The 17,707-nt window shown below is 49.6% G+C and overlaps 8 protein-coding genes across 8 annotated transcripts; 4 read left to right on the top strand and 4 right to left on the bottom strand.

The window, feature by feature from the left end:
- Positions 1-824: 824 nt before the first annotated feature.
- On the top strand, positions 825-2,398 carry BO87DRAFT_436446 (MFS transporter; the record flags this gene model as incomplete). The annotated part of the gene is made up of 3 exons (XM_025627815.1): positions 825-1,207; positions 1,264-1,365; positions 1,399-2,398. The coding sequence occupies 3 exons, from the start codon at positions 825-827 to the stop codon at positions 2,396-2,398; spliced, it is 1,485 nt and encodes a 494-aa protein (XP_025479401.1).
- A 210-nt stretch (positions 2,399-2,608) lies between these two features.
- Positions 2,609-4,483, bottom strand: BO87DRAFT_459257 (uncharacterized protein). Its single transcript, XM_025628943.1, has 4 exons — positions 3,676-4,483; positions 3,425-3,609; positions 3,233-3,353; positions 2,609-3,179 (listed from the first exon to the last, which is right to left on the bottom strand). Exons 1-4 carry the CDS (start codon positions 3,981-3,983, stop codon positions 2,774-2,776), a joined length of 1,020 nt encoding a protein of 339 aa, XP_025479400.1. The 5' UTR covers positions 3,984-4,483; the 3' UTR covers positions 2,609-2,773.
- A 1,994-nt stretch (positions 4,484-6,477) lies between these two features.
- Positions 6,478-7,749, top strand: BO87DRAFT_376773 (zinc-regulated transporter 1). Its single transcript, XM_025623385.1, has one exon. The coding sequence runs from the start codon at positions 6,614-6,616 to the stop codon at positions 7,682-7,684; it is 1,071 nt and encodes a 356-aa protein (XP_025479399.1). The 5' UTR covers positions 6,478-6,613; the 3' UTR covers positions 7,685-7,749.
- A 490-nt stretch (positions 7,750-8,239) lies between these two features.
- Positions 8,240-9,163, bottom strand: BO87DRAFT_436442 (phytanoyl-CoA dioxygenase family protein; the record flags this gene model as incomplete). Its single annotated transcript, XM_025627814.1, is given in 2 exon segments — positions 8,240-8,931; positions 8,948-9,163. The coding sequence occupies 2 exon segments, from the start codon at positions 9,129-9,131 to the stop codon at positions 8,240-8,242; spliced, it is 876 nt and encodes a 291-aa protein (XP_025479398.1). The 5' UTR covers positions 9,132-9,163.
- Positions 9,164-9,762: 599 nt separating this feature from the next.
- Positions 9,763-11,216, bottom strand: BO87DRAFT_436435 (benzoate 4-monooxygenase cytochrome P450; the record flags this gene model as incomplete). Its single annotated transcript, XM_025627813.1, has 3 exons — positions 9,763-10,213; positions 10,264-10,772; positions 10,817-11,216. The coding sequence occupies 3 exons, from the start codon at positions 11,214-11,216 to the stop codon at positions 9,839-9,841; spliced, it is 1,284 nt and encodes a 427-aa protein (XP_025479397.1). The 3' UTR covers positions 9,763-9,838.
- Positions 11,217-12,331: 1,115 nt separating this feature from the next.
- On the bottom strand, positions 12,332-13,918 carry BO87DRAFT_308962 (cytochrome P450; the record flags this gene model as incomplete). Its single annotated transcript, XM_025619448.1, has 4 exons — positions 12,332-12,682; positions 12,750-12,983; positions 13,041-13,112; positions 13,154-13,918. The coding sequence occupies 4 exons, from the start codon at positions 13,916-13,918 to the stop codon at positions 12,332-12,334; spliced, it is 1,422 nt and encodes a 473-aa protein (XP_025479396.1).
- A 1,104-nt stretch (positions 13,919-15,022) lies between these two features.
- BO87DRAFT_397162 (ABA 3 protein) lies at positions 15,023-16,148 on the top strand (the record flags this gene model as incomplete). The annotated part of the gene is made up of 2 exons (XM_025625286.1): positions 15,023-15,869; positions 15,922-16,148. 2 exons carry the CDS (start codon positions 15,023-15,025, stop codon positions 16,146-16,148), a joined length of 1,074 nt encoding a protein of 357 aa, XP_025479395.1.
- Positions 16,149-16,877: 729 nt separating this feature from the next.
- Positions 16,878-17,244, top strand: BO87DRAFT_459255 (uncharacterized protein; the record flags this gene model as incomplete). Its single annotated transcript, XM_025628942.1, has 2 exons — positions 16,878-16,895; positions 16,951-17,244. The coding sequence occupies 2 exons, from the start codon at positions 16,878-16,880 to the stop codon at positions 17,242-17,244; spliced, it is 312 nt and encodes a 103-aa protein (XP_025479394.1).
- Between the last annotated feature and the right edge of the window lie 463 nt (positions 17,245-17,707).

Raw genomic sequence — 17,707 nt, 5'->3', positions numbered from 1 at the left:
TCTATCCATTCGGGTTATTTACAATGATAGTCTGCAATGCCAACCTCCACGGACTGTCACACCGATGAGAACCATCACAGATGCCCCGTAACAGTTATCTCTACCTGTAGACTGCGGTGAAATAGCTTCCTATCCTCAGCTCATAATATAGCCAGTGTCTTTTGTAGTCTGTCTTCCTTTTTCCGGCACACCCCACACATAGGTACCCGTCCATATTGATACTGTGCTTTTCTATGGAGAAAGGACGGCATGACACCCAGCTCATCATGGATCGGGGAATCGATAGTTGTCTAACCCTGCATTCCGCTTGGGAGAAGATCGACAGAAAATCTGCATTCCGCCAGCTCATCCTTGTCCACCCCTTGCGTCATTCATCGCTTACCCTTAACATCCTCAGCTCAGCCTCACCTGGTCCTCTGAGATATAGTCAAGCTTCATAGCTGCAGATCCCCCTCAAGGACTGCATACTGTTATTCTCCCAACATCAGATTTCCAACGCAACAGGCAGTCTAGTTGCTCCACCCCGCAGCAAGATGGACTCGCCAGAAAGCGCACCCCCAGGGCATGGGGATCATCTCCCGGGGACCGAGATAATGCACGATAGGGATCCCCACCTGGTTCATGGATCTAAAACTGGAATAGTGTGAGCGGTGTTTCTCGAGCCTAGATGTACAGCAGTAGCTCACCTCCATAAGTCTCGTCCCTCAGCCATCAGAAGATCCCCACGATCCGCTCAACTGGGCGCCGAAATGGAAGTGTACGTTTCACAGACAATCCACGCAATAAGCCACGCTCATCATTCCCCCATGACAGACTTAGCTATAATGTCCCAGCTCGTGACCACATTCGTATCAACAGCATCAGCATTATCCATGAGCCCAATGTTTCCTGCCTTCTCTGATACCTTCGATCTGAATAACACCCAACTTCTGCTCATCACCGGCGTGTGTATCCTGTCGTTTGCCTATTTCAATTTAATCGTTGTTCCTTGTGCCAATATCTTCGGACGTCGCTTTGTTTTCATCGCTTTTTTGTCGCTTAGCGTCGCCTCTTATGTGTGGGAGGCTCTCGCCTCCTCCTACACGAGTTTCATTGTGGCTCGAGTGGTGAACGGAGCAGGGGCTGCGGTCTGCGAGACCGTACCCATGCAGACAGTTGCAGATCTTTTCTTCCTGTATGAGCGAGGACGATGGACCGTAGCCTTTTTGTAAGTTGGAAGACTGACAAAACACAAGGGCTATTTAACTGACAGAACAATTATAGTACCGCGGCCTCGTTTGGCTCTTTCCTCGGGCCGGTCATCTCAGGGAATATCACGCAAAGGTACTGTCCCCCGGCCATTTATCACGCTCAGTTGGCATTAGAGTAAGTCTGAATGGCTGACTCATGGAATATCAGATTCGAATGGCGTAGCTTCTTCTGGCTATCAATGGCTATGACCTGCTTCAACATCTTCACTATCCTCCTCTTCTGCCCGGAGACGAAATACCACCGTGATCCCGCGTCCAAACCCCCCCGACATACAGCACACACATCTCTGAAACCAGAGACCGAAGGATCCCCAACAGACACCAGCCCGACCGTAGACTTAAAAGAAATCTACTCAACCCAACCACTACCCCCCAAGCCCGGGACCGGATCCCCTTGCAGCGCCCAATACAAGCTATGGCAACCCCCGGACCCGCAATGGAAAGCCTTCATCTTGCGAGACACCCTCACCCCATTTCGCATATGTCTCTACCCGATCATATTCTGGGCCGCGATGGCTATCTCCGGCGTCGCGAACTTTGTTCTCTTCTGGAACCTCACTGAATCTTCTGTCCTCGGTGCCCCGCCCTTTAATTTCAACGCTTCGCAGGTGGGTTACTCAAACTTCGCCTTTCTGATCGGTTGCATAATCGGGCTTGTCACGGCGGGGCCATTGTCTGACTGGGTTGCGGTGAAAGCAACGGAGCGGAACAAGGGTGTCTATGAGGCGGAGATGAGATTATTGGGTCTTATTCCATTTGCTGCGTTACTACTTCTGTCGGTGTTGGTAGGGGCATTTGCTATCCTGGATTTATGGCCTTGGCCTGTTCTGCTGGTGTTTGGGTTCGGACTCAGTGGACTGGTTGTCTCGCCGATTTGTAGCATTGCTGTTGCTTATGCGGTGGATTCGTATAAACCTGTCTCTGGGGAGATTATGGCAGTCATCACGATTACCAGGAACACTTTTGGGTTTACTATGAGTTATTGGGTGCCGCCCTTGGCGGAGAGGAAGTTGGGGTATTTTTTGCCTGCTATGGTGCAGTTGGCACTGACGTTCGGGCCGTTGGTGTTGGGAGTGCCGATGTATCTTTTTGGGAAGAGGTTGCGGGTGTGGACGAAGGACTCGAGTGTGCATTTGTATGGGGGATGATGGGTCTGTTACGTTGTCTGATATACTCTATATAATGTTCGTGCTTCTGCCTAGTACTTATTTGCACTACTTTGGTGTCATTGTGGCGTAGGTCAGTGGCTTGTGTATTCCGGAAAGGGTGCAAATTTTCTGAACTATTAAGTACACTAAGCCAAGTAAAGGTCTCTTGTCATTATTTCTGCTGCTGCAATTTCAGTAGCTACTGGGTATCCCGAAAATCTCCCTGTCCAGAGGGCACTGCGTATGGCGGACCCGGATGTGTGCACTGAGGGCTAATCAGGTCAGTCCGCCGTCTCGCTATATACATCAACTCGTACTATATGCTATGCATAGATCCTGTAAGATCCTTCTATATGCTACATGCTCTTATTTGCTTCATTCCGGATCATTGCGAACAAGATGTCCGTCGCTGTCGTTCTTCAGGTTCCGATCGGCCATAGTAGTGGATAACGCTCGATCAGTTATTGTCGTAGAGAGTGTCTGATCATTTGTACGAGATTCCTCTACATCCACAGTCTGCATAATTATGATACTGTCGACCGCTCGTGGGAGTCTCTTCGGGGGTGGTTGCGTAGGGTGTGGAGGCGTCTCTGGCTGCCTGGCCCGTCGGAGGCTGTACAATGTGGGCACGTTGGCAACCAGTGCCGAGAGAAGTTCCTCTATTGGGCTCAGAATTGTTTGCAAGGGTGTGTCGAGTGAACCTTGGTGGAACGGGAAACGAAGAGCAGAAATTATCACGAGGACGATTCCAATGGAGAAGAGGCCAATCAGCTGGGCGCGTCTTCGCATCGGTTAGTATGGATGAGAATCGTCGGGATCAGCATTCGCACTCACTTGTACCAGGGACGCCTAATCTTAAGGAGCCAGTGGATCGGAAGGATAATTAGCATTACGTCGGTGACGCAGTTGAAAACGGCATGGGCTGATAACTGGTATGTTGATCTGATACAAGGGCCTGGAATAGGAGGTCACAGGTTAGACAATCCGACTAACACTAAAGTACTGTATACCTCGCGAAGTACGCACCTGGATCGGGATAGACCTGGAAGTACAGACTCAGTGGTCTGCATATAGTGAGGAAGAGAAGGAGCAACGTTATGTAGGTGACGCCTAGTATGGCCCACATGAGGCGAATCCATATGTATGGCCACGGAAGCACCCCTAGAAGTCGGTTGATGAAGCAGAGAACGATGGCCTTCTGGCACCAAATACTCGACGGTCTTAGTATTATCCATCATGTATGCCACACATGTACGCATGTTCAGTTGCTTACTTACTAGGTGAAGTAGATGATTGCACCAGCATAAGTGACTTTGCTGCTCATCTGGGAACGCTTAATATCGGCGCGACTCGGTACTTCGCCCGCCATATATGTGTTGGCAACGTTACCAAGAGTCCCAAAAACAAGAGTGATATTCATGATATAGACCAGAAGAAGGCAGCAGAAAAGGGTTATATAGTCGCTGATGACGAAGGACTGTCGTCGATAGCGGCGCATATAGAGCCGGAGGCCCATGATGCTGATTGCCAGCGTCGCAAGGAGGTACCCCACGATGATGGCGGCATCACCCCCAGTATTGCTCATTGTGAAGCTTTACGGGACAAGCCTGAAGTCATCAACGGGGAAACGGGTACTGGACAGGGGGTTTATATTCAGGTGATGGACCGGGAGACCTCGAGCATCCCAGTCTGGCGGAGACAAAGAAAGTTTAATTTGGAGCTGCCTCGGAGTCTCAGCCGGACCATAATTGACAGCTCCGATTCCAAATATATTGCAGATAGTAGCTCGATATTGCTGGAAATCCTCGAGAGAAAGTGTCGGTAGAATCTAAGGTGTTGGGTTTGACCTAGATCTAACAGTGGGTCTTTGAAGACTATCGGGGACCAGCACATCCTCGTCGATGAAGATCCGCTTCTCGGGGACTCGTGGTAGGCTCGGTTGTGTCACCCTTGAGTGTGCCATGGGACCATTAGATTCCAGCCTGGCCATGATTTCTGGGGAGCTCAATCTCAGAAAGGGAAAGGAGTGACCCAGCATTTCCCTTCAACACCCCCCCTCCCCCCCAGGCACGGGAGGGATCAACCTTATCCGAGGCCCATGCTCCGACCCAAACATCAACGAGGGCGTCCAAGCGCTCAATAAACTCTTCGTATCACATCAGCCAAGACAATTCAGACAAAGGAACTGAGTAGCTCAGCCAGTTCGAGGGCAGCCACGGGCTATAATACCTTGTCTCCAGCCAATGCATAATGCTACCCGACCATAAGTTCGTTCCAGATAATAGGCCCCTCAGCACCGCATGCATCCACCTACGCCTGAAACAGAGGGCTAAGAAGTCCAGACCCGGCTGTGTAGCCTCGTAAACGGCCAACCCCGAGCTCCAGTCTCCTCCGCGGGCTTCCGACTTCGTTCAGCAGCGGTGTTTGGGTCGATGAGCTAAGACGCTGTAGGCATTGGAATCGTTTGACGCTCGGGTCAATTTGATGCCCCCTCTTTTCCTGCAGACCAGGTGATTTAGGGATCAAATGCAGGGAAGCTGGATGGTCATAGATTCACGTAAAGTTCTTCGGCGATGGCAAAGCTGTAAAGTGCCGAGTCAGGGGGTGGACAGCGGCAGCCACCACTTTGGGTAAACTGACGCGAGTCCAAGGCGTTAGTCTACTTAGACTTGGGGTTGTTTCTATCACTTTCTCCTCGGAAAGACCGCTCTTCGAGTCAGTCACATCACCAGTGGACGAACGAAAGTACCACCCAAATCCTCCATCTTCAGGGGCAGCCACTTTCTTCCTCTTTCAGGCCTGCGCTTTGCATGGCAGCATGTTAGGTCTTTCTCTTCATCAATCTGGATTTCACCACGGTGTGGAACGAGCTATATTGTTGTTTCAAACAGTGCAAGAACGCCGCCCGTTAATTTGTCTTTATGGCTTGTTGGGGTTCCATGTAGCTGGGTAGATGGATACTGGGAGAGCCAGCTCCTTATAATTCACTGCAGAGTCCCAAAAGTCAGCAAGCCGGTCGGTCACAAGACTTGAACGTCCTTTATGCGCTGGAGCATGTCCTGCCACTGCAGTGGCCAAGGAAAGCCTTCTGAGTAATCCACCACTGTCACTTCCCTTCGAAAGCACTAACTACAACTGAATGTTATATATTTAACGTGTCGCCAACGTTCATCGCTATTGCTCCACAACAACTGAGACACGTCAGACCACTAAAGCTTAGCATGCGATACTAATTACCGCAGTGGTACAATGCAGATTGCTCTACTCTGGAATGTATGCGCCCGTGCAACGCTCGAACATGACAGCTCATGCAGCCGACTCTTAAAAATTCCCTATCCGACCGCGAGCGTGAAGATGGCATAAGAAATATAACAATCCATAGCCTCCCCTCCCCCCTCCACGCTCGAGCATTCTCATCTCGGCTAAGATCCCAGGGCACCAGCAGGTGGTCGTTCATTGGTTTCGGATCCGAGTTCTCGGGTGGAGGTGTGTATCCGGACCGCGTGTGGATGCAAAAACACACAATCGACCTTGTCTGACTGCATGGGTTGAGCGTGGGGCGGCACTCTCGCCAACTAGGAAAATTCAGCCAGTGAGGCCTACGAGGGCGGAACCATGGAGTGACCCAAACCTTGGAAAGTGGAATCCGCGCGAGGACCTTGGGAGACAGCTTAACCCGCGCTGCATCTTACGCATTTTGTTCGCCAGCTTGATTGGCCTGCAGATAAGCAACATCCCCATCAGCCCTATAGGGCGCTTGTCATTCCGGCTCACGAGGTGATGCTGCTCAGCCCTACCAATTTGTTTGCGAATGATATCGCCAGGAATGTCAGCAAATGGCTCTTTAGAGATGCAGAGCTTCTACGCGATGGTCCATTGAAAGGACATGAACTGCTGAGATGATTGAGGATGTCTGCATTTTGTTAAGAGTCGAGCGAGGCAAATCTGGCTAGCCATCCAGTCAGACCCTAGTTAATGGCTATCCCTGTCAGCCTACGCTTGTCGAGATTATTGCGGCCCACAATGGAGGGCACCTGGTTCGCCATCGTCAAGCCAGGTACTCCCCTAGACACCACCATCTCCTTCAGCTACACCCCAAGGTCCTCACTCAGTATGCTATAAGATGATCCATCTACAGCTGGATTTTCATAATGCTCTCTCTAGTCAATCCTCACTTCATTGCTCTCCTCCAACCTCTCTCCCCATCTGGTCGCCATGGCTATTTTCAATGCATCCGAGGTGAACCTCCACACGGCCAGCAAAGAGGACGTGCTGTGCTACTATGCCATCTCTGAAAATGACTACAACGGTCATATGGGGGCCCGCATCTCATCGATCTTTGTTATCCTCTTCGTCTCCACAGCCTTCACCTTCTTCCCCGTCGTGGCTAAGAGCATGCCCCGCTGGAAGATCCCTCACAACGTCTACATCTTCGCCCGTTACTTCGGTACGGGCGTCATCCTAGCCACAGCCTTTGTTCATCTGCTTGACCCGGCCTACAAGCGCATCGGACCCAAGACCTGCGTTGGCGTCTCCGGAAACTGGTCCCTATACTCCTGGTGTGCCGCTATTGTGCTCGGCTCCATCACTCTTATCTTCCTTCTAGATCTCGCCGCTGAGGTCTACGTCGAGAACAAGTATGGCATGCACCGAGAGGAGAACGCCACGGACGCCTTTATTTCCGGTGATCCCACCAGCGCGCATATCCACCCCAACCCCGAAGATGGTCGCATGTCCGCAGAAAAGACCTCCCCCACGGCAACCTCCGCAGAAACCTCGTCCGAGCAAGGCGAACGCTCCTTCAGACAACAGATTGCCGGTTTCTTGATCCTCGAGTTTGGTATCATCTTCCACTCGGTCATCATCGGCCTCAACCTTGGCGTAACCGGTTCTGAATTCTCGACCCTCTACCCCGTGCTAGTCTTCCACCAGTCGTTCGAGGGTCTGGGTATCGGTGCCCGACTTTCCGCCATTCCCTTTGGACATCGCAAGTGGCTCCCTCACCTGCTGTGTCTGGCGTATGGCCTGACCACTCCGATCTCGATTGCGATCGGCTTGGGCTTGCGCACTGCCTACAACCCGGGCTCGAAGACATCCTTGATCGTGCAGGGAGTGTTCAATGCTATCTCAGCAGGAGTGCTGATCTACAGTGCTCTAGTGGAACTGCTGGCACGCGACTTCATTTTCGACCCGTGTCGCACTCGTCGTCGCTCCAAGCTGTTGTACATGGTGTTCTGTACGTTGTTGGGGGCGGGCATCATGGCCTTGATCGGCAAGTGGGCGTAATTGCCTCGAAGTGTGTAGGACAGTAAATTGCTACATCTGAAAAGATACCCTCAACTCTATTTCTAGTCACTGAATAATGGATACTTTCGTGCTTTTCTCTTTCTATATAGTCGTTTGTTGCTGTAGTATCCCTCTTCTCTTTCTGCACACGGGATAAGACATCTGCCGGTCGCTCCAGCCAATGCTGTCGAGGATTGGCTCTTCAGGTTGCCTCCAACAAATATGCCTCATTTATTCTTAACCAGCCGACTGTGTAACCTTCCAAAGGTCCTTACTGAGCTATCCCCCATCTCTGGTTATACTTAGCCATATATTCAGGTACGCCACACTAGCACCGCCATAATTTTGCCCCATTCGGAACTCGGCCATATTCCGAGGCGACTATTCAGTGCCTGAGGCAGTAAGAAATCAAGATGGCTCCATCACCAATATGTCCTATGCTTTACTACTACTGCATATGATATGGCTTTTTACGGAGAATAGACGTGAGAACAGAATGATCATATTTCGGTATGATATCTGGGATGACTGACTTTTACGTTTTTCTCACCCATACTATGCAATTGGCTGGTCCGATCTCAATCCTAATGTTTCTTTGATCGACTTGCCTCGGATGGTTAACAGCCCCATATCACGTGGCGCAGAGGATCGTTGACTTGCCCATCCAAGAAGCCTCTGAGCTAGTGGAGTTAGACTCTCCACGATGGGACGCGGGAGGGCCATGTTACTCTCAAGCGGAGTGAACTGGCTGATGCCTGTGGTGATGGAAAGTACACGGCGAGACTCGGTTTCTGTCATATTGGCGCCGCCGCAGTGCACCGTGCCATTGACAAGCACCAGAGCATCTCCGGGGTTCATCACTGCACGAACAGCCTGATCTATCGTGCCACCATCAATGGAGTGCCACTTATGGCTGCCCAGAATGATGTGGGTAGCACCGTTCTCGGCCGTGAAAGATGTCAGGGCAACAATAAAGATGATTGAAGTGGATGGTGCGTCACGCTTCAGATAGTCGACTATCGGATGGCTGAAGCTCATGTCTCGGTGGAAAGATAGAGCTGGTTGTGTGGGTGCATATTCCATTATCGCACCCAGTAGAAGCCAGTAATCACCATATACTCTGAACGCATCCTCGGATACTCTATTCAGAGCCTCGATGTTCAAGACGTCGTTGCGGAATGTGGATGAGAATCCGCTCAAAGCATTGACAAACTTGGACGTTGGGGATATCCCATGGTTAGGATGATCTTTTTTTCGAGGCACTCGAACTTGTTTTAATCGCGACGTAGGGGTCGGCGTCAACATTCAAGCGCCATACGACGTCCAAAGGAAGAAAGCCCTCGATGATGGCAGCCCCATGTTCCTGAGTGGTTGGCCAGACCTTGTCGAGGTCACTCTTGCCGGAGATTCTAGGAATTTCGTTCTTAGCCTGGTGTTGGATAGTCATTGTGAAGATGAATCTGATGCGACAGTCTGCTGTGGATACTTTGGGAATGAAGGGGGGAAGGATAGACCCCCCACTTGGAATTGCTATTACTATGGGATACTCTTTTCCTGAGGGGTCTGTCCATTAAAAGCATAGATTTGCGCCTCTCACTGACCCGATGAGAACTTGTGTAACATACTCCTTGCAGTTCTTTCCCCCCACCCTCTTCATTTCTTCACATCTTCCAGGATCCTATTATGAAGATATGTATATGCAGTGTAGCCCTACATTGTTGTCTAGCTTTTCCTCAGATGCGATATCCTTTCAATTGCTGTGTTTGACAACTTACTGCAAAGAACACTGAGCTACCACCGACCATGGGCATACGAACGCCTGATATTAAATTTTTCTGATTACATCGGAGAGTCATCCCAGATGGCAGGTCCGAAATTCAAATTGGACCTACTGCCGTGAAAAGGAACTCCAGTCCAACATGCGATAATCGTAAACCCTTTAGTCATTTACTCGATTACTGCGACCCCCCCCTCTCCAAATGACTCAGATGGAGCGGGAAACCACTATCTACGTTGAAGGCTGACTCCCATTATTTGGTCATACGTATGTATACCTTTATGCGTTCTCCCATCCAGTGTGCCCTGTTCTCTGGAAACTAGAACTCGCAATGAGCTTCGCAAAGCTTGAATGCTTACCCGAGTAATAAATCCCTCTCAGGAGACCCTTGTGCTATCTGGTACATCGACACTAGCTGGATGTCTTTCACGCAGGAACACTTCTAGTGCTCCCTTCTCCCAAATGGTAAACGACCGTTGCATATTCCATTCTATCTGCCCCGGTACCAGTTCCAAATCGAAATGCCACAGCACCCGTGCCATAATGCCCCAAATTTCCCGATACGCCAGTTGCCGGCCGATGCAGTCGCGCGTCCCAACAGAAAATAGCCGCAACACCTCCCGCTGGTCGTGGTAGAAGGAGGATGAGGGATCTTTTGCCTCCGGTAGCCATCGCTCTGGGTGAAACTCACCCGCGTCATGGAAGTTCTGTTCCGATTGGTATGCTGCTAGTTGATAAACCGCTACTTTGGTCTGGGCCGTCGTCAGTCACGATCACATTTCATGGTGGGAAGGAGACGTACCCGTGGAGGGATCTGATGTCCTGCGATCTTGGTTGTCGCCAGCGTTACCCGCTGCCGTCCTGTAGGCACCGGGGGATACATGCGAAAGGTCTCGGTAATGCATGCTTGCAAATACGGAAGTCGTGTCGTCAAGTTGACAAAGCTGATTTCCTCCTCCGTCAGCAGCTGGGATCGCACTTCCTCCGTCGCCCGTACCAGGGCCGTCGGGGTCCGCAGGAGCCAGTAAGTTAGCCCCGTCAGTAATGTTGCCGTCGGCTCACTCCCGCCAGCAATGATTATATTAGCGTTGGCTTCAAGCTCGGTCACACTAAGCTCCCCTTTCTCCCCTCGTGGCCGCAGCATGAACTCCATGAAATCGTTGCGATGGGTCTCACGGGGCATTCTTTGCTGCACCATGGCCCGCGTGTGAGCATCCTGCCGTTTCTGAGCTTCCGTCAAACTCGATGAAAGAATGGCCATGATGCCCCGCACGAGCCATGGATACAGGTCCCTGGCCCGCAACAGCGGAACTATACGCACATAGTCCAGGATCGGAGCTACCCAGTAGTGATACTCTCCCTTTGCAAGCCCACCGAGAACGCCAGCGCCATGGCCTTGCGAATTCGGGCGTGGTCCTCCAGGTTGGCGTTTAGGATTCCGGACTTGCTGTACACTGCGTATATTGGTTTAGGGAGCTCAATCCCGGGTCCATAAATAGCCTGCCAGGCGGACGCGGGGGTGAATGATACCTCGTCTTCCCCGTAGCGGACTACCTCACCGTACTGTTGATGGAACCGTCGCAATTCATGATCTAGTTGTCCACGAACTGCCGCGATATGTTGGAAGAATGGAAAGGCAATCCAGAGCTTGGGACCAGGTAGGCGTCCCAATGGATGGAAGAAGATGGTGCGGATCGCGGAGATCACAATGTAGAGCACGTAGAGAAGTACGATCGTCTGGATAACAAAGGACATGCTGGACTACTTCTGTGAAGAGTACGAAATAGCTTTTCGTGGGGGGCTATAGGGTAGCTGACTACACTTATGTTCGAAATGTCTAACATGGAAATGTTGACCACTTTTCATCCTGAAGAATGCTATGCGATCCTTCTTATGGAAGGTAATAAATCCCTTGCATAGACAATCCGGTCTACTATATAGTCATTCGGCAAGATGCTGGCATGGTTGGGAACGAAGAAAGCTTGAAACCTAGTCTCTTAATTCTCTCTGTCATAGTTGTTGTCATATGCCGGCTGACCAACGCAGCAACAAATTTATGCTCCGATGAAGTTAACCATACTCTACGATACACCACACTTTTGACAGAACCTTCGGATTCACCATTCCCAATATTCGACAGATGCATATATCGAGGCCCATACGTAATCGCGTAGCCCACTGCCGAGTGGAAGGGCCCATGGTTATCTCAGATCATGATATCCCCTGCTTTCCTACGTCTTCAATCGCTCGTCTACCACAGCCATATCCAAGCTACTGGGATACTGTACGCAGCGCTCAGTGCATTCACCTCTTTGGGTAAGGTGCATATGTCCAACCACACCATGATCGACCACATCTTGCTTCTTTTGACTTTAGATGCCGTAAAGATGCAATGCGCCGAAAAGGTACGTCCAAGAGAAAACGTCATCCTCATCCCTATACTAGGTCCAGTAAATGGTGACCGCTGGTTTCTCTGAAAAAGCAAGGTCACACATCGCAGCATGATGTAACAGGTCCGGTCTTCAGCATACCCATTGCTGGAATAAATAGTACTCTACTGGGTAAGTTCAACTGTGGATTGCGACATATCGCTTGTGAATTATTCATATCCAAGACAATACTATGTCTGAAATAAAACTGTAGATACGTAGGTAAAGGTTTTACATTATCGTAGTCGAGTAAAGAACCATTCGTCCTTATGCATGAACAACACCGACTAGTAAGTCACAGTCCAGTTTCAGTTACCCTCAGCTTCATATTCGACTCAAGAAAAGCACCATAGCTCTGCACCTCATGGTTCACTCGCCAGGGGTTCACTGTCTGAAAATCGAAATTGCGGAATAACTACAAGACTAGTAAGCAAACAGTGTCTAATTGGTCTCAAGTAGAAGGATACGTACCTCGAATGTTACCTTTGCAAACTCCATAAAGGCAATGTGCTTACCCAGGCATTGATTCTGTCCATGGCCAAAGGCTAGTTCAAGGTTTCTTTTCCGCTCATTGCAGGTATCTTCATCCTGATCCATAAAGCGTTCAGGTCGAAAGACCTCGGAGTCATTCCCGAACAGCGATTTAGAATGTAAAAGAGACGATGTGTTCAAGCAAATATTGGTGCCACTGGGAATGAACTGTCCATGATATTCAACACCGCCTGAGGGCACGACTTTGGGAAAGAGCCCCAGGATGGGCGGTCGCATGCGAATGCTTTCGAGAATAACGGCCTAATGTCCCATTATTAAATCAGTCTGGTCAGGCTTTTGTAAGTTAGGGATAATAAAAGGATCTAACCTGAAGATACGGGAGGTCTATGGCGTCTTTGTTGCTAATAGGGCTGCTGACAGGCCCCTTTCTGATAGTTTCGAGAACCTCGTTCTTGAGTTTTGAGTAGACAACAGGAGAACTTATGGTGTGAATCAAGATGGACCGTATAGTAGAGGCGGTGCTTTCGGTTCCAGCAATGATTGTGAAGAGCCCCTCGGCTTCACACTCCTCCTGAGTCAATCCATGGCGGATGAAAGTTTCCTACATCGCTGTTAGGACTCGAGTCCATCGTAAAATAATGCTTTAAGTACAATATACCATCATATCCCCTTTGCTATTGTCCAGGGTAGAGAACTTCTCCTGCACATGTTCACGAGCAACCCTGTCAGGCTGTAAGCACATTTGCAAGTCGACTCACAAGTGACCTGTACTTGCCCCATCAACGCACCGAAGCCATGAGAGTCCGTTGAGCGTGGACCTAACAATTTCAGGAACGGCTTGGAGAAAATGATCCTTCGAATCCACGGAACATCTGCCACTGTAGACATTTGCGGCCAGAGGGAGTGTACTTCTTTGAAGAAGCCGTAACGATCTTTCTCCGCCTGGAGAAAGCCGAATTCTTGCCCAAAGGCCAGCTTTGTGATAACATCCATGGTAAAGTAGGAGCTAACATCGACTATGTTTACAAGTGGCGCATCATCCCCATGAACAGCGTACTTCTGCCGTAGCAGATCAGTTAATCGGGTTACCTGGCGATCAACCCCATGTTCTAGAGCAACCCCGGTTTCACGACCGGAGTAGCCTGCATGGACGCGTGCTCGTGCCTTCTTGTGTCCGTCATTACTTAGGATAGTGAACAGGATGTCGTAGTACGGGTTGAATCGCCCAGTGAGATACCATTCACCGCGAGTGAATGTGCTTCGAGTTGATGACATGGAGCGGATGATGTCCGGGTCATCGGTCATGATTTCGTTCGGACCAATCCGAACCAGCGGGCAATATTTCCGATGTAGCTCGCGGTGTACCCAATACTGTTTTCCGCTATATGTCAACCTCCCGAGCCAGAGGTAGGAGAAATGGGCTAGCCAGCTGGGCGTTGGAAACTTGCGGAGTCGATACCACGCTAGGGCGAAAGTAAGGGTATACCATCCCAAAAAGGCGAATGCTGTCAAAGCGGCAAGATTGTAGAAATCCATGGTGAGGGTGTAGTCTGTCTCAAAATAGTTGAAGGGGAATGGTACGAAAGTAGATATTTCAGTCAACGCGGTGGAGAGTGAAGAAGATGCTTTCTCTATACCTAGCATAGGACATCATCTCTTGACTGAGTTTGACATGAATATGCTCCTGCATACATATCTGAGCCAATATCTGTGCATCTAGCCTATAACCCGTCGTGCACATCTGCACTCTGGTCATTGGGGTAACCTGTTTACGTCATGCCATTCTGCACAAAATGGTGTGGTGGAGCGGAGGGTATGGAGACGCGAGGGATACATGATTGACACATCGCGATCGACTCACCACAATAGACTAATAGACTGGATCTTCAGACGGTTAGCTTTCAATTTGGCAGGGTGGCTTGTAAGCAGCATTCCAAGAAAATCCTTCGGCATGATGACGAAGACCCGGTCAGAGTTACGCTATTATTGTGGGTATCATGGTGCATACTCTGCATGGATTCTTGCAGCCGTCTGTCTGATGTTGCAGAACCCTCAGCAGCAGGGTGATCTTCAACATCGTTGGTATGATTGCATAGTCAGCACTACAATCAAGAAGTCATTTACTAGGCACATTCTGCAAGCGTATAATTGCAATCAATTACTGAATGAACATGAAACTTCAAGCTAAATCGAAGATCAATGGTATACTAGGCATTCAGAAAAACTTCACACGAACCTAAAGGCCTAGAGTAGCTAGTTCTCCTGTCATTCTAAAAGCTGCCACGAATATGCATATCTTCGGAGAGGACCCCGATCGGTAACAGAACGCAAGGGATATCTTTCAAGTTGCTCGTATAATATTCGCCAGCCACACATAGGACAGCATTTCCGTGCCAGCAGGGGTCGGAACAAATGCGGTTAATGTATGTAACTAGAAAGGGTAACCCACGTCATGAGACTGGTTTGCAAGAAAAAACATAGACCCATACGCGTCGAGACAATGCACCAGTATCTCTATAAATCTGGCGTGTGACGGTAACCTTCAGGTAAATAGAGGGTACTAGTTAAAGGCTGAGCAAGCCATGATATCAATTTGAACATCAAAAGGTCCAAAGCTAGAATTGTTCAAGACAAGCCAAGATGACGATCCAGAACGAATGGTACTACCCCGATGATATCGCCCATGACCTTGATGGGATTGACCTGCCAAAAGAAACCAGAGACGAGGCCCTGGCGTGCGCTTGGGAGTACTCGCGGTCTGTAATCCCACATTACACGAACTGGAAGCGCTATATTGCCTTTATGGGCATCATTATCATGGGAATCATTGCCGAGTTTCAGGGTACCATGATTGACGTCACTGCTGGATCCAAAATTCTCAATCTTGATCCCGATGAAGTTCTGGCTGAACTTTTCCACGGCACCCCGGGGCATCTTGATATGGCCCGCGAATATAAAACCTTTCTTTTTATCACATCTCAGAAAGTCAGTCACGCCAACAGCGAACTGTCCCGCCGGTATGTCAACGCTCTTGTCAGTTCACCACAGCAGTGGTTTCGGATGCGAGACTGTGATGCCCTGGCTCGATTTACTATAGCCTCTGCCCTTGCTTGCAATGATCTCCTTGACATCTGGTTTACTGATGCGCAATATGATATTCTCTGCGAGATCGGCGATACAATGTATGACGCCGTGGCTTTTTATAAACATCGCTCTGAGGGAGAAACCAACAGTACCTTTGCCTACATGCCAGAAGACCATCGGATTGAGGCCTTTCACCGGGCACGACAAGTTCTCTGGGCGATAGATCTGGCAATGGCTGGTACACCTGGGCATCTGGCTGTTACCAACTTCTTGCGCAGTTTTGGTGGCCCCATCCATATGATGATGAGACGGTACCGCTTCGTGGAGGAGGACCTTACAGTGGGCAAGAGTGAGACCAAAGAGGTTATCAACCAGACACGTCTTAACAAGAAGCTTTGGAACCGTATCGACAGGAGAAAGACCGATGTAGTCGAAGATATTGAGCATTACAATAGGTAGAAGCAATGAGTTTATGTTCCGTGGTTTGGCGGACTACCTTGATAGGGCCAACAACCAGCATTGCCCTGAGTGTATATATCGTGAGGTCTACGGTGCTCAAAGAGATCATTGCTTTGGAGGTGTGCAGCTCTGTGAGCAGTGTCGTTTTGAATGGGGGCATTTCCTGGGAACTCTTCCCGAACGTGCCAAGCGAGCTTTCCCAGATCTGAATTTGAGGATTTGAGGTCGTTCCTAGTGGTACGAACATTTCTGACCCATGATGGAAGCTCCGAGTGAGAGAGGCTAGCCAGGGAATAGCCATATAGTCTACCGATGGAGGTGGCCGTCTTCTGCTGTCGATTGTTGTGGAGTATCCCTCCGAAAGCCGCGATAGTAAATTGTCATTATGATGCATGCAAGGGACCCAGGGCCCAGGGCCAAGTCAAGAAGCACGCGTAAGTGAGCCCCCATTCAGAAGTGGAGGAGGTGAAAATAAGACGATCGCTGCTGTGTTTCCCCAACTTCCTTATGTTACTTTCTTTCCGACGCTTCTTGCCCCTTTCGGAAACCTACCATGCCTAAACGATACCCTTGTGTCCTACAAGTAATCACCGATTTTGCTCAGCTCCACCCAAACTCAAGCATAGTACTTCTGCACTTCGTATTCTGTGACTACCATGATTTGCCTAATAACGTACGGAGTAGGACGTCTAGTCGATCATAGGAATGCCACTCAAACATACCAGCAGCAAAGCAACTATGATGATAGCCTTTTCCATCCTGCTGCATCATCAGATCAGACAGCTGTCCTCAATCACAAGACCCCCAACTCCTAACCTCTAACCCGCAACCAGTCTAAAATAGGGTTAGCACTACAAAAGCATACTCTTGTGTCTCTTCCGTCTATTCTTGACTGACTATTCTTGATATTGGCCAGTACTCCAACCCTACCGAAAATTTCCATTTCCCAAAAATGCCCATTACATACACAGTACCTTCTCCCCCACCATTGTCCACGTCTATAACGTCACTGATAGATACCATAGGTCCTATACCCCCGCGAAGCAGAAGTCAATCTGGACTACTTCATCAATGTCCACATACCCTTAGCAGAAAGACTCTGTGGCAAGGATGTGTTCCTCTCATGGGAGGCGTTTACATTCCCTCCTGATGCACCGTACTGCCTCCAAGCTAATGTGACCTGGGCCAGTGCCGAGGCAAAAGTCGCCGCTATGTCGGGTGAGAATGGGAAAGTGTTGATAGATGATGTTGAGAAGTACGCCAAAGCACGGCCGTTCTCTATGGCGCGAGAAGAAGTAGCTCGGAGTATGTCTGTATAAAGAGAAAAAGGTCCTGGGGACACCTCTGGGTATAGCTACTACCTAAGAGAATATCCGAGAGTTCACCATGGGTGTGCTGTAGTATAGACCCAAGCACAGTATTGCCAGATCTGACCGCTTATTCGACCGCCAAAAGCGGCAGAACCGCAGCGACCTCGCGAAGAAAAGTGCGGATATAGACGGATATAGACGGATATATTTTTGAACAACCCCGAAATGACTAGTCAGCATTCTGTATGTTTTTTGACCGCTTTGGAGAAGAGGTGGCAGAATCTGGTGTCTCGTGTGGGTGTGCATTTCTAGGCCATTGGGGCCACTGCTATTGTACTTGAACTAGTATCGATTCAGAGATGTTTCTCTGCTTGCTTATTTGATACGTGTCAGCACTTTTAAGACGTATGATGTTGCCAGGGAAGCATGACGAGCGTTACTGCTTTACTATCCTGCTCTGTCGGTGTGGCAG

The sequence above is a fragment of the Aspergillus neoniger genome, assembly GCF_003184625.1.
Source record: "Aspergillus neoniger CBS 115656 unplaced genomic scaffold BO87scaffold_17, whole genome shotgun sequence".
Classification (NCBI taxonomy): Eukaryota; Fungi; Ascomycota; class Eurotiomycetes; order Eurotiales; family Aspergillaceae; genus Aspergillus; species Aspergillus neoniger.
Note: the sequence above shows the minus strand (reverse complement) of the source record. Positions and strands in the feature narration are given on the sequence as shown.